Source organism: Phocoena phocoena, chromosome 5 (genome assembly GCF_963924675.1).
Source record: "Phocoena phocoena chromosome 5, mPhoPho1.1, whole genome shotgun sequence".
In the NCBI taxonomy this organism is placed as follows: Eukaryota; Metazoa; Chordata; class Mammalia; order Artiodactyla; family Phocoenidae; genus Phocoena; species Phocoena phocoena.
In genome coordinates, this window is record NC_089223.1 from 29,646,590 (window position 1) to 29,663,521 (window position 16,932).

Below are 16,932 nucleotides of genomic sequence, written 5' to 3' on the forward strand. Positions count from 1 at the left end.
ATCTCAACTAACCACTATTAAAATACCTAAAACATCCTTCCTTCACTTACATGGTTTTTTCTTTTATTTACATATTTGTTTAAATGTTTGTGGGCAAGATGATATTTATATTGTACATTACTGGGTGATTGATACACTGTAAGTGCTGAAGATCTATTTAACTGACTGACTTAATAAATTAAGACTTTCACCTTTCATTAACTGTGGGAAAACATTACAAAGAGTTCCAAAGTATGACAACACATAAAACTCCTTTTAAAATAAACAGATAATCAGTAAGGACTTCCCTGGTGGCTCAGTGCTTAAGAATCTGCCTGCCAATGCAGGGGACACAGGTTCAAGCCTGGTCCGGGAAGATCCCACATGCTGCAGCACAACTAAACCTGTGCGCCACAGCTACTGAGCCTGCGCTCTACAGCCCACACGCCGCAACTACTGAAGCCCACGCACTTAGAGCCTGTGCTCTGCAACAAGAGAAGACACCGTAATGAGAAGCCCGCACACCACAACAAGAGTAGCACCTGCTCACCACAACTAGAGAAAACCCGCGCATAGCAACGAAGACCCAACGTAGCCAATAAATAAATATATCTTTAAAAACAAAAGAGAGATAATCAGTAGAATTTTTTATTAAGATAAGGAAATATACTATGCCATTCTGAGCTGCTTCCTCCTGAACCCTGAAATTCCTCATTAAATTATAAAATTATTGAATCAAAAGCTTTACTGGGATTGTAAAGCAACTATGGCTAATAAACCAGAAGGGCCTTTTTATGTATCCTGTTTACATAGAAGTTGTAACCTGTTACATGTCCACGAAATTTTTGATATTTTCTCTTCAAGAGGTGGAACTTGATTCTCCTGCCATGGAGCCTGGGCTATATTTAATAACTCACTTGTAACAAATAAGATGTAGCAGAAATGATGGCGTGTGACTATCAAGGCTAGGTCATAAGAAGACACTGGGGCTTCTGTCATTCTCTCTAGGATCACTTGCTCTGGGGAAAGTCATATAGTCACTCAAAAGCAGCCTATGGAGAGGAAGACTTGGTGCAGAACTGAGTCCAACTGCCAATGGGCATGGGAGTGCATCCTCTTAGAAAGTCCTCCAGCCTAGGATAACTGCAGCTCCTGCTAATATCCTATTATTTGTTGATTCTATCTCAATTGCATTTGTAATAAGACACTAACTAAAAAAATTGAAATAAACACTAATCAAAATCAACACAAAATGAGGTATGTTAAAAGTAAACTCTAAGTTTCTACTGCTAATACATTTCAATCAATAGAAAAATCCCAGTGTTAACTCTCCTCCTAGTTCTTAAATTAGTTAACTAAATTGTACTGATGAAGCATTAACACCTACCAAGAAAGAAAACAGTTGATGATGGTGCTATTTAAACATAGACAACTGGTAAGCACATAGGAAAGAGAGGTATAACCCCAAACTCTCCCAATTCCCTGTACTGTGAGAGATGCTTTTTGGCATTTTAACATTCTTTTCAAGTACTTATTAAGTTACTTTGAACAATATAAATACTAGTTATTAAGTCCATATGTATACACAAAGTTAATATTTGAACTCTGATTTACCAGAGGTTAAAGATAAAAGTTTTAATTAACTGTGTTGTATTCAAAATCCTTAATATATGGATTCGATATTTACATCAACAGAGAAAAAAATTACAACAAATATGACATAATAAAGCGAAGTCTAATCATTTTTTTCAATCTGATTTATCATACGTGTTAAATAATGGTACACTTGAAAATGGGTATGTAATAAGCACTTTTGTAACTTAGATATTTTAAATACAGAGAGTCTATTTTTCTATGATCTGTGCTGAGATAAAATTTAATATAATAACATTTACTAAACTTAAGTGTGTAGTTTAGTAAGTTTTGAATGTACCTATTTCTGTAACCAACCACCATAGAAAGACTCCAAAAAGGTAATTCCTTTGTCCCAGTGTCTGGCTCCTGGCTTTCTGTCACTACATGCTTCTGTTTTTTCAACAATTTCATTTAAATAGAATCATATAATTTCACATAATTTTTCAGTCATTTCATCTAAGTAGAATCATAGCCCATGGCTATGATGTACGTAGCCCACGGTACTTAACTTCTTTTACTCAGCACAATGTTTCTGAGAGTCATCCATGTTGTTGCATGTATCAGTACTCAATTCCTTTTTATTTCTGAGTAGTATTTCATTGCATGGATGTAGTGCAATCTATTGATCCATTTACAGTTGATGGAACTAGAAATGTTTTCAGTTTGGGACTACATGAATAACATTTGCTTACAAGTGAATGTGTGTACATATATTTCATTACTCTTGGTAAACACCTAGGAGTGGAAGTGACAGGACATAAATTAAGTGTATATTTAACTTAATAAGAAATCTGGCAAATTTTCCAGAGTGACTATACGAATTTGCATTCCTACTAGCATAGTTTTAGAGCTACTAACACTGTATATTGATTTCACATTCTTTATCCTTTTCTGTTTTTGAAAATCAGGTTTACTGATTTCTTTACATAGCATAAAATTCATCCTTTTTTAGGTATACAATGCAATGAGTTTTGCCAAACAAAGAGAGTTGTGTAACACCACAACAATCAAGACAGGAAATATTTCCATGTTATCGAAAGGTTCCCTCACACCCTCCTTTGTAACTAATCCTCCCTCTTCACCTCCAATCTCTTGAAACCACTTATCTGATTTCTGTCCAAGTAGTTTTATTTTTTCCAAAAGGTCATATAAATGGAATCACACAGAATGTAATCTTTTGTGTTGCCTTCTTTCATCTAGCATAATACTTTTTAAACTCATCTGCCTTGTTCTGTATTTTAGTAGCTTATTCCTTTTTATTGTTGAGCAGTATATCCTGTTGTATGGTTGAATGTACCATAATTCATCCATTTACTAGTTGAGGATCATGTTGGCTATTTCCAATTTTTTGTGACTATGAATATAGCTGCTATAAACATTTGTGAATAGGTCACTACATGAATATACATATTTTCATTTCTCTAGGGTAAATGCCTTTAAGTGAGACTACTGGGATGTATGGTAAGTGTATGGTTAATTTTATATGAAACCGCAAAACTGCTGACTTTCCCATCAACAACATGTGAAGTTCCAGTTACTCTGCATTCTTATTAGCTCTTGTTGTTATCAGTTTTTAAAAAGTCATTCTAATAGGTGTGCCATGAGATCACACTGTGGTTTTAACTGGCATTTCCTTGATTACTAATGATGTTTGGCATCATTTCATGTGCTTAATATTTGTATCTATTCATTGCTGAAATATCTTTTCAAATCTTCTACCTATTTTTTAAAAACAGATTGCTTGTCTTGTAATTAAATGTAAGAGTTTCTTATATATCCTGTATATAAATCCTTTGTCACATATAATTTGAATATTTTAACCCAGCCTAGAGCATATCGATTCACTTTCTTAAGAGCGTCTTTCAAAAGCAAATGTTTTTAATTTGAAAGGCCAATTGATGATTCTTTAAAAAATCTTATCTAAGAAATATTTGCCTAACTCAAGGTCACAAAGATTTTTCTCCTATGTTTTCTTTAGGAAGTTTTACTTTGGCACTTACATTTAGGATATATTACATTTTGAGTTAATTTGAGTTAATTTATGTTACATTTTGAGTTCATATGTTACATTTTGAGATAAAGGATGAGGTGGGGTTTTTTTGTTTTGTTTTGTTTTTTTTGCATATGGATATGTAATTGTTGATCACCATTTGTTGAAGAAACTATCTTTTCCCATGGACGTATCTTGATACCTTTGTTGAAAATCAAATTGACCATTTATGTATGGGCCTATTTCTGGACACTAATATATTCTATTGCTCTATAAGTCTATTTTACAAAACTACCAAACTACACTAGTTAATGTAATTTTATATTAAGTCAAAATCAGATAAAGTCCTCCAACTTTTTCTTTTTCAAAATTGTCTTAGCAATACTAGATATTTGCATTTCCACTTAAATTTACAATCAGCTTTTCAATTTCTTCAAAAGAGCCTTTTAGGATTTTGGATAGGATTGCTTTGAACCTATAGATCTGTTTGGAGAGAACTAACATCTTACTTTTATTGAGTCTTCCAGTTCATGAACATGGTATAGTACAACTTTCAATTTTTAGGTTTTTTTCATTTTCCTAAACGGTGTTTATAGTTTTCAGTGAACAAGTCTTAAGAATATATTTTCAAATATATCCAATTTCCAATTGTTCATCGCTAGTATACAGGAATAAAATTATATATGCTGGGCTTCCCTGGTGGCGCAGTGGTTGAGAGTCCACCTGCCGACGCAGGGGACGCGGGTTCGTGCCCCGGTCCGGGAAGATCCCACATGCCGTGGAGCGGCTGGGCCCGTGAGCCATGGCCGCTGAGCCAGCGCGTCCGGAGCCTGTGCTCCTCAACGGGAGAGGCCACAACAGTGAGAGGCCCGCGTACCACAAAAAAAAAAAAAAAAAAAAAAAAAAAAAAAAAAAAAAAATTATATATGCTACGAAATAGCTACACTCTTTTATGAGGGTTTTTTCCCTATTTATATATATATATATATATATATATATATATATATAAAACATCTTTATTGTAGTATAATTGCTTTATAATGTTGTGTTAGTTTCTGCTGTATAACTAAGTGCATCAGCTATATGTATACATATATCCCTATATCCGCTCCCTCTTGTGTCTCCCTCCCACCCTCCCTATCCCACCCTTCTAAGTGGTCACAAAGCACCGAGCTGATCTCCCTGTGCTATGCAGCTGCTTCCCACTACCTATCTATTTTACATTTGTTGTTTATGAGTTCTAATAGCTTTTTTTCTTTTTAAAAATTTTGCAGTTTCCCTGGTAATTTCACATTAAGTCATGTATATATACTGATAAAGACAGTTTTATTTCTTCCTTTTCAATCAAGATGGTCTTTAGTTTCCTTTTCCTGGTAATGCCTTTTTGTGGATTTGGAATTCAGGTAATGCTGGCCTCACAGAATTACTTGGGAAACTTATCCTTCTTTTCTATTATCTGTAGGAGTTTTCCCAGAAATTATATTACTTCTTCATTAAACATTTGATAGAATTTGCCAGTGAAACCATTTGAGCTAGGAATTTTCTCTGTTAGAAGATTTTAAGCTACGAATTCAATTTCCTCTGTAGAGTTATTAAAGCTATCCATTTTCGTTAGTGAGATTTGACAGTTTGTCTCTTTCATGGAATCTGCCCATTTCATCTAAGTTGTCTAAGTGGCATAAATTTATTCATAATATTTCCTTATATTTTTAAAAATATCTATAGGATCTGTAGTGATACCCCTTCTTTCATTCTGATATTGGCAATTTGTATCTTCTTTTTTTCAGAAGTCTGGTATAGATACTTATTACCCTTATTAACCTTTTCAGAGAAACAATTTTTCATTGCATTGATTTTTCTTTATTGTTTTTCTTTTCCTTTTCATTGATGTTCTGCCTTTGTTTATTATTATTTTTTCAGATTAGTTTAATTTACATTTGTTCCTCTTTTTCTAGTTTCTTCAGACAGAAGTTCAGTTGACGCAAAACAGTACACTAATAATCATCATTTACAATGAAGCATAAAACAGAAGGTCATACATTTCAAAACAAATTAGAACAAATATTAATATAGATTATTTTCCTATTTTTCACATATAAAACAGCACCTGGTTTGAAGCAATCCAAAACTGGTTCCAATACCAACACGAGGTAGATAGTTAACCACTTTCTTTACTGTTGCAGGGTCTGGGAAGTTGAACATTATAGCAACTAGGAAAAATAATTTTTTAAAGTTAGAATGAAATATGATTTTCTTTCTGGAAAACTCACTTCTTGGTCCAATAAAATGTTTACTCTTAGTTCAGGTATCTTTTAAATAGAATTTTTACTGTATTACTTTTATTATAGTATATATCAAGTTTTAGCATTAATATGCTGGTGATGATACTCATTTTACTCATGAACTACCACAAACAGTACCTTCTCTAAATACTGTCAGAACTAATAACAACTATTGTTGCATTAATGTGACATGAAGTTGAGATTTTATCTTGCTACAACTTCGAATTTGCAAAATTGAATTTTAGCAAGTTGAAAATATATCTGTGAATTTCTATAAAGACCTTTAAAATTTTAAGATTATATATTTAACAATCTAATACCCAAAAGTCTACATATACAGCTAAAAAATTGTTAGCTGTACTTACTACTAATAATCAACAGCTTAAAAAAATATTCTCTTTACAATCCTTACATGTTTATGCTTTGTATGTTCCTATAATCCAGAAAAATGTGTAACCTGAAGAAAAATTTTTCCTCTCTGGTCAATAATCAATTCAAATGCTTTTTAATCATTTCTATCTCAACAATTACACATTTTGAGAATATCAATAAATGTATATCATATATATAAATATATTCAGCATATAAATGTTAATTTATGACAGTTATCTATAAATTTTTATCCTTAAAATATGAAAATAACAAAGTCATAAAATCATGACAGAGAATTTAGAAGATATTAATTTGGTTAGTCTTGAAATTTTAATTATATTAACTTCTGTATCAGAACCATAAATAATCTACAAGTACTCATCTAGAAGATGATTCTTCTTCTCCACCTAGCCTAAAAAAATACTATGAGCCAAAAAATTTTATCAGTGTTAGTGCAATTTTTAAACACAGGCTTTATAACATGTTTTAGGTAAATAATTATATGATCATTCACTAAACACTTAAAATATATTTAGAACTGTCATATACATATCCAACATAACTTTTTAATATGCCTTTCTTACATATCCACTATTACATTGAATACAGGGGGGGAAAAAAGGAAAAAACTCAGGTTATGGCAGGTGACCAAGGCCATGAGGGAAAGGCAATAGAAAAACAAAGATGCAAAGCAAGGATACATGAGAAATTTCAAAGAAGGAAAATAAATGAAGATGAGCAAGTAATAAATATTGTAAGGTCAAAACACCTTTGGGACAGCAAGAATGCAGACTGAACTAAAGTGTGAAACATTCACTTGATTATTTGCCTGGACGAATAATGTTTACATTAGAAAAAGAGGTATGTGTGTGGGAGAAGACCAAATATGGAAGGGAAAAGCATCTTTTCCTAAAAAAGTCTGCGTTCCCTAAAACACATGATTTCATTAGAAAAGAAAATATGTATGGAATATACATTATGTGTAGATCTTTTAAATGATAACTTGTAGATTATAGAAAGAGAAAATAAGAAAACTTAAAATCTATTTAAATGAAATGAGTATGTATAATAAATCACAAGCTTTCACATATTCTCCTTGTATGCCTCCACTCATACCCAATGATGCTTTTCCTTCAAGTTCACCTTGTCTCTCTTTTTTGTCTTAATGAATTTCACCAAGTTCAATTCTAAACCCACAAATCGAATTTTAGTTCTTTCAAGAATGATGTAATACAAAGCAACCAGGACAGTTCAGTACCATTTTCTGATGGTCCCTTTATAAATGGCAATAGATTAGACAAAAAATTAAATAAATGTATGAATCATTTGATTACCCTCTCCCCTCTCGAAATGCAACCACCTTCCAGAAGGAGTTTAAGCATCAGAGCAATACGAAAACTCTACGAATGATTAAATGGGTAGTTATCCCCCATATTTATAAAGCACTGCACTAATTTGTGATTTGGCCAGAAAAATAAATTACTACAGATATTTCTAAGAGTGACCAAAGGGGGAAAAACCATGAAGATGCACATGGTTCAAAAAGAGGTCAGTAGGACAGAGAGTGGCCTACAAAATTCTGTCTAAATGGAAACAATATGGCATGTTCAAAATGAAATCTTAAGGAGATGGAGCTTAGCTTTGTAACAATATACGTCTGCAACGTATTACCTCTGTTTGCCATAAAGATCTCCAGGGCTGTATTTTGCAAAAGATAACGACGAGAAAAGATCGATCGTATCTCTGTGAACAGCCATTTTCCATGCAGCCCCTCTGTATATGCCAGGATCTAGTGAGGAAAAAAAGAATCCAGAGTAAGTAACAATAGAATTTTTTTGTTCTTCCCCCCAATTAAACAAAAAAGTCCCTATTAAGAAAAATAATTTCTAAGAACTGAATAGTTATTGAAATAATTTGGAGGGTGACTAAGAAAATAGATTGCAATTCATGAAAAAAGATGTTTAAATGAAAAAGCAGAACAAAACTGTAACACATCTATTTATAAATATATTTGGGGGCCTTTTAAAGCAATGATGTAGTCTACTGCTTTTCAGGAAATACATATTGTATTACTGATTGATTGATTTTTGAGTCATATTATACAAAGCAAAATTTTAGACAACCCTTAAAAAGAAGACCTCAAAAGAATGTCCTACATGCTAACAGATGACATATAAAATTCAGTTTCATATAATATGATTATAACATCCATAAATACTTTTTGCATACTTTAAAATTACAAATTGAAGTTCATAACTTCAAAAAATCACACTTATAAGGTCACTGTTAAGGCAACAGTCACTCATTCAGAAAGCACAAAGACTGACTGTATGAGAGGTTAAGTATCATCTTGTCAGCTAGGCTAAACACAAACCTGCGAATGAACTCAGCGTAATCTCTCTATGGAGTAGGAGGTTGTCAGAGTGACTTGTTACAATTCCTGTCATCCCATGTGACAGACGCAATGGCTTAGAATCTTTGCCAACTCAAAGTAATCCTGTCTTTAGTCCTAAGCCACTTTGTTGCTTTGTTATTCAAGTTTTGTTTTTTAAAAAGTTCATTTCAAAAGCTTAATTATGAAGGTGTTAAATGAAAACCAGAACTGGAATTTCTCCACACTAGTACGTCACAGAATATTAATGAAGAAAATGAGATGTATTTGCAATCAAACACTGATGAAAATCCGTGACAGCAAATTAAGTTAAACAACTAAGATAAATTTCTCAAAAGTAACCACCATTAAAAAATACAAATAAAATGACATTTGATTATGATATTGCACTGTAAGGACAAAGACAGGATAAACAAAGAGAGGAAAAATAATGAATAGTAAGAATGTATCCTACGTAAATGTTCATTTTTGATTTCCATTTTCTAGATCTTAATTGTAAAAAAACTACATTCCTCAATGCAAAATACAGAGGATTTTTTTGGGAAAAAAAAAAAGAGAGCAACCTTATTTAACTCACTAAATATGTATTTAGATTTTTCTACAGAAATTATTCTATTTCTGGTACCATACAATCTAGAAATGAAAGACTGGGTACAATTCTTAGGCTCGGTGTTTTTTGAAAAAACAAGACAACAATTCAAAGTCCCAAACAACTAATCACACTTTCAGCTTTAAAACAGGTGATAGAGAAAATCCTACTATCTCTTTCATACAATCAATACCTATATAAGTAAGATCAAGAGAAATTAGGAGAAAAAAAGAGGACAAAACATCGGTTCTACTCTCAAATAGTTTCTTAAATCAGAGGTTACATGCACCCCTTTCTCCGACCACAACCAGTAGCTCCAAGGCTCCAGAGTCTGCAGTGGCCTCCTGACTGGTCTCTCTCCTTCTAATCTTACCTGGAGAATCTACTATGACCAAAGAAGCCAAAAAAATATAACTTTTTAAGTATAAATCAGATCATATACTCGTATATTTAATATCATCCAGTGGCTCTGCATTATACGCCTAATAAACTCTGAAGCTCTTTATAACTGTTTATAAAGCCTTACATCTGGGACTGTCTGATGAGCCCAACTCATTCTTCCTCAGGGCCTTTATACTTGCTTTCTCCTCTGCTTGGAATGTTCTTCTCCCAGATCTTTGTATGGCTGGCTCACCCTCACAGTCACATTTCTGCTCAAATGTCACCTCCTTAGAGAAGCCACAGGATCTAAACCCCACTTCTGCCACTACTGCCTCATCCCACCCCAAACTCATCAGATTTCCTTTGTAACACTTATCACCACCAGAAATTACAATATTTCCTTGCTTGTCTATTGCCTCTCTTCAGCACTAGAATATTAGAATCTAAGTTCTATTAGACCAAAGGCTTTGAATGCACTCTATTTCCATCTTCTAGAACAAGGTCTGACACAAAGTAGATGTTTTTGAATGATTAAAATGAATCAATGAATGGCAACCAAAATTCCATATATGATCCACATTAATTTTGGGGGGGCCGTATGGTATTTTCCCAAAATTCAAGTAGTTGAAAATACTTGAGAAAATGGTTATTTACATAAATATTCAGATTTCTGGTTTCTAAGGAAAAACTGGAGCATTTGTCAAACCTAGATCTATATACGCCACATAGTACAACTGGCATGCACTCTCGGTTTTGAAACAGTCTCCACTCATTCACTCATTTACTATCTGTCTAGTTTCCATTGGTATTTGAGTTTGCCATACTTAACTTATCAAGTAGTAGAGAATCCAATACATGTTCTGTAACACTTGTAGCCCAATCTATCCAACTATTAATAAGGAAAATGAGACTTAAACAAGATAAATACTTAATACAATGTCCCTTGGGAAGTTAGTGGCAGTCTGGCCTCCTCCCAGCTTTTCTAATCCAAATGTCCAGAGCTTACTTATATACTACATTGCCACATTTCTAAAAAAGGGTTTAAATGTTTGTTAAACTACAACTCAACTCATCAGAAATTTTAATCAACTACATTTGTTTTCCTGTACTTGTGTTAAAAGTGAAAGAGGAAAACCAAACAACAAAGCATTAGGCTTTAAGCTCTGTCATACGCTAAAAATATCACACACTGGTCTGAAAATTCTACCTCTTATATACTATAAAGCTATATAACAAGTATTGTTGCTCATAATGGTGATGCCAATCATTGCAAGATCATGGCCATGCAACTAAAGATTTAATTATTTTCTAGACTATTCCAATTACTAGCAGAAGTATACTAAAACACTCTTACAAGATTTTTCATGTAATAGTTTTCCAATCAATCAAAAAGTTCAATTTATATCCCATTCCTTTAAGCAGTATAGTTATTTTAAAAAATACTTGAAATATAGCAAGTGGTATGGTCCTTTAAAATTTGTTTTATTACCAAATGTCAAACATACGCAAAACTACAGAAAATGACATAAGCCCCACGTACCCATTACAGAACCTTAGAAAATTCTAACATTTTGCCACACTGTCCTATATATTTTAAAAACTTATAAAGCATTACAGATAATGTTGAAATTCCCATGTATAACCCTTCCTGATCCCATTTTCCTCCTTCATCAGAGCTAATCACTATCCGTGTTTTGAGGTTTAACATTCCCATGTAAGTTTTTATACTGTTAGTACATACACATCCACAAATAATATCTAGAATTGTTCTACATGTTTTCAAACCTGACATCAATGGTATCATACTGAATGTATGACAGTGTGCAATCAGAGTTAAATATAAGCAGGTAAAGTAGTGTTTTAAAACTTAGAGAAAAAGAAACAGGAGGAGAGACAGAAAATTATTTAAAATTGCAAAAGCTATCAAAATTTAAAATCTTACACACAAAAAATTAGACTGACTTAAAAAAAAAGTAACAAATGAAATTCTGCACTTATGGTCAAGATAGTGGGATTTAAAATAGAAACAAAGAATCTCTTAACTAACAGAATTACTAGCTGAAATTGATATAATAACATTTCTTTTAAGTATTCATTAGGAAAAGGTGTCAGTACTGAAAAGCAGCTGAGGCCTAGCTCAGCAAGAGGTTTATTTCTTATTGGACTGGTATATTCCTGGTCTGAGGCTTCACTTCAAAGTCTCTAGAGTTCAATTAAAACTGGATTAGGTAGAAGCAGACCCTTCTTTGGGACTTTCTGTTCACTGAAACTCTACATACACTGACAGCACCCTAGACAGAGGTCTAGCCCTCCAATGAATCAGTTGCTATGGAAACCGTATCATTACCATTGCTCTGCAGTTATGACCACAAGTCTTGAACAGCTTGAAAGCTTAAGCCCTCAGCACTCTCTTTGAATGTTTACCACCTTGTTTTCATATCGTTAGTATTATTATTAGTGAATTCAACTTTCATATTTTAATAATTTGTTTGAACAAAGATAGTTTATTGGTTAAATGTTGACATAAGGTTGTAGAGAGGAAAAAAATCAGTATTTAATATATACATGTATATATACTCACACATATAAAAGCATACATACTATTTCTTTACATTAAAAATATCAAACATATTTTCTTTAAAATTTTTATCTGAAAATTGTGACTCTGAAAAAGGATTTATTATTTTGCCTGAATAGTACACAGCTTTTATTCTACACTTCAAATAGTATACTATGAATACGTGGGAAAATTTCTTCACCCTGTTGCATTAATTGGCTTGAAAGCAAAGTATTTTTCACCTTTAACCATTCATTTTGAAAAGCTAATGAATTTATCCAAATAACACTTTCTCCTGCTTTCTCATCCTCATGAAAGAATAAAAAAGAAACCTGCATTTATTGCCCAACTGCAAGATACTCTTATTTACTGAATATTAGGTATGTTCAAAAAATAGATTTAAAGTCTCTGAAAATATAGCCATATTTGTTCCATTTAAGTAAAAAAAGGTTTTGTTTTCAAAATCTACCCTCAATAAATATAAAATGTTTTTAAATTCTTTTTAAAGGGAAAGATACTAAAAAGTGATCAAATGTTTTAACCTCAAAAATAAGAAATATTTACATGGGAGTCTGCACATACAGAATCAATGAAAAGTGTTTTTAGAAACACTATTCTTAATGTTTACAGCTAGCACTGCATATCTTAGTCCCAAATATTCACCAATTTTTGGAGAGGTTTTACCCTTTCAGAGAATTCCACACTGATTTCTGAAGAATTCAATAATAAAAGTAAAATTAGATAAAATATACAAATAGAACTTAAAATTTCACAACAAAACCATTTCCAAAGTATATGGATATATATTTAACATGAAGAAAAACATTTTAAACTTAGCATACAAAATATAAACTAATCATGCCATCAGTTAAATAATGATACCACAGTTAGAAAATATTCATATCCCATTTTCATGGAACAAAATTATAAATTAGTCACAAGGATTATACCTTAACATGGGAAAACAGTAAATATTTGAAATATATTTAAAATGAAAACACATGTTAAAAAATAGACACTAGTCTAAAAATAGTCTATCAACTCACCACTAAATACATGTGCAAATGTTTTATTTACGATAATTGCAATTTTACCAAAACAGTTTAAAGTAGTTTTAATCGAGTATTTTAAATTTGCACCACTCTATTATTAACATAGTTTTTGGATTTTGCTGCATGTAACTTTCTCTGAAGCTTGATACCAAAGCACAGCATTAAATTTATTCTAATACTGAATTCCAGTTGATTTAAGGATGTACTTCATCATCAACTATATAAATGTTAGTAAAGTTTTTAAAGATATATTTTTAAAACAAAACAGAGGTCTTTTTGAATTGAAAAATGGCATATACTTGACTCTGGTAGAAATTTTAAGATGGTAATTTTGTTATTTAATATAGATCCATGAACACACAGAATGTCCCCAAACTTGGAAAAGAACAGAACAATGACAACAAAAGTATAAAAGTTATGAATACAGCGAAAATTACCTTTTAAATTAATTATGAGTCATTTGATATTTTTCATCGATATAGTAAATTTCCTCCTTCTGCTTACTAGTTCTGTGATGCAGTACAGTATTCTTCTTAGCATTTTCATGGGTGAAAAATTCAATTAAACATATTCATTACTCTAATGTTCTACCTGGCAGCTTAGTCAGTATGAAAAATTTTAAATATATAAATAAAATGCTATGTGACCTCTGTATTGATTGGGCTAAAGTGGTTTTAGCCTGGGAGTGGATGATGGGGCAGCTGGGAGGAGCAAGAGGGGAGCATACAAACACATACACTCTTAGGTTTTCTCTTCCAATTACTGAGAGAGATGATAAAACCACAGCAAATGATGTATCAGCTCATTTTATCTTATCGCTTTGGGGCTAGGTGACAATGAAGTTCATATTTCACTGGCTCCCATTGAAGACTGTGAAAATTACTTGCCCTCATGACCTGAAATTTCACTAGAAGACAGAAATTTCTCTTCTGCAAAGTAATGCAATTTTTCAGATGTCAACCTTTAGCCCAGCTTTAAAAATTAATTTCATTTATATTAACCAATGATATTGATATTTTCACAGAACGCTCTTTGATACATAAAGCAATGACTGGCAAATTGATGTTGCTTTAGATGGGTAAAACTATTTTATTTTAAGCTGCTATGGCAGACAGATTTATGGCAAACTGAAATTCCCATTTCATAATTTAATATTTGTGCTGGAGTAGTGCACCTTTAAGCCCTTGGCCTGTAAATAATTCAGACTCACTTGGTTCTGTTTTATTTTCAATATTCTTCAGCTTAAAAATAATTTGCATTCTAAATGATGTATCATAAAGCCACCTCTTATTGAACTAACATTTAGTATATATCCTAATGAGTCAAAAGCCAAATATAATAATGAATAAGCAGAACAAAGAAGGTATTTATCCACCAGCTAACTAATTTTTAGATTTTTTAAAAATTTAAACTGTATCTCCAATCTGATTTTTTTTTTGAAAGAAGAACCCAGATACACCACAAAAGGTTAATAAGGAAGAATAATAAGCAATATGAATGCATCTTACTTTATTTTTCGTAACAGTACATAAAGTAAAGAGCTAGGTATTAAGTTTTCAGAAAAAGAGTAGAATAAAGTTAGATAAGTACCTGAATTAAAATAGAGACATTTGGATTTGGAGGTACCTTTTAAGACAAAAATATAATAAAAATAAAGCCACAATGTCAGTTTTACCATGAACAAGATGTGAAAGTGTTCCATATGATTTTAGTATAGAGATACAGAAATTACCTTGAAATCTGTACAAAGAAAATTTTAAATATTTTGGAGTAGTAGAAATGTTACTAAAAAATATACAGTCTGGTACCTTACCAAGTTTTTATTACCTTTATCCAGTAAAGAGTTTTGTCTAATTCAAATGCCTTGAGAAAACAATCATTAGACCAATACCCTTCATTTTATTGAGGTAAATTAAACATAAACATGCATTAATTTATGCATTAATCTATATTCAAAATTAGAAAAAGGTCAAAAAAGACATTTCTCTAGTTTAGCTATTTTCTCCCCAAAATGGTTTAATACCAGTCTGCCTAACTTTTTATTCCCAAAATCACTTTTGCATTTTTTATGCTAACAATATCCATATTATTTTTTCTTCAAAAATATTTATAGTTAATTTTCCTTACATGTATGATATAAGGAAATGGTAATATAAATAATACCTTATAATTTTTCCATTTAGATTGGAAAAATTCCTAGTTACTTCTCAAAAACTTGTGAGAATGACATGCTATTGTCACTGAATTCAAGTTACAAAATGTTCTTAGCTATTATTCTGCACACTGACTCTCTAAGGTCATGAGCTTTCTATTCCTGAACAAAGAGTTAAATTTAAATCAGCACTAATAAAAAACCACCTAATTTTAAATGTGCTGGAATATTCTATAATATATACTTTTAAAACAAGCAATGGACACAAACTACCTTTCTTCTCGATGCCAATTCTTACTTTATGAACTCAATCTCAATCTCAGATTGGTATCAAACGCCCTCCCTACATACAGGAAATCCAATCTTCAAATTGGAGTAATATCAGCCTGTAGCTAGACTACTTATCTCTTTGTAGCAGATACAACATGGTTTAGTCATTGGAAGATTCTCTGGTGACCTATTTAACCTATTTAAACTAATTAAAGGGAAAACCTTTGTTTATCTTCAAGAAATTTGCTTTTGTTCTTCAAACACAACAGAGAACAGAAATAAAAAGCAAAAGGAAAAGGAAAAAGTTACATTAGAACTTGATGCTAAAATCAGGACACTTTCTTCCTAATTAGAGGGAAATACTTTTCCACTTCATTTTTTTTAGCTTTCTTCCTCCTATTAAGTACTCATCTTGTTTAGCTGGAGTCAATTATAAATGACTAGTATAGGTTCTTATTTGCTTCCATGTTAGAGTATGAAACTAAATACTGTGCTCATATTCAGCTTCAGATATAATCTTCTAAAAAGGTATTTTTTTAAAGGACCTATATTACAGAAAACATTATGAGTGCTATTTAAATAAGATTTGAGGGCTAACATGATTTCACTGCATAACTCAATAACACTGCACACCCTCACTAGATTGGAGTTCCTACTTCCTGGAGCTTCTTGAGATTAGGCCACTGGTCTTAGTCATCTTTCTATTCACATACCAAACATGGTGCCAGGAACATGGAAGACATTGACTGATGGATGGAGAGTCAGCTCAACCTCACAAACTACATACAGTCTAAGATTCTGGGAACACATGAACACAAACATAACACAAAGCAGAAAGGGACAGAAAAATGAAAAGGAAAACTACAACACAGCATTTAAAAAAAAAAATTAAATTCAAGGGTCAGCATATTTCAACTTCTGACCAAGATGGAGTAACAGGGACTGGATTTACCCTTGCACACAAAAAATATTTAAAACAGATATAACATGTGGAAAAAATTGTTTTTAAGAGATGAAACACCAAGCAGTGAAAGACAGTGATCTCTGAGAGACAGGAAAAAAAAAGTGGTGACACCACCTACTGCCCCAGCTCTCTGCCAGAGGAGACTCTGCAAGCCCCAGAGCAGGCAGGAACATAGTGGTCTCTAGGAACAGAGAAAACAGCTTGAAGTACTATGAGATCAAGGGGGCTAAAACTGCAAGTCAGAGTAGCAGATTGGAGAAAGCTGAAAAGTAGCAGAGCTCCTGAGATCTGCAGTCTTCAGGTGAGATCTGATCAGC

The 16,932-nt window shown here is 32.3% G+C and overlaps 1 protein-coding gene across 4 annotated transcripts in view; it reads right to left on the reverse strand.

Annotated features, from left to right (window-relative positions):
• LRBA (LPS responsive beige-like anchor protein) overlaps window positions 1-16,932 on the reverse strand; it is a 748,187-nt gene that overhangs the window by 212,903 nt on the left and 518,352 nt on the right. For all 4 annotated transcript variants that reach the window (XM_065877627.1, XM_065877625.1, XM_065877628.1 and 1 more), the window contains 2 exons: window positions 7,930-8,047; window positions 5,712-5,814 (listed from right to left, as the gene is read on the reverse strand). In XM_065877627.1, coding sequence (XP_065733699.1) covers window positions 5,712-5,814; window positions 7,930-8,047 — 221 coding nt within the window. The remainder of the gene's footprint in view (window positions 1-5,711; window positions 5,815-7,929; window positions 8,048-16,932) is intronic.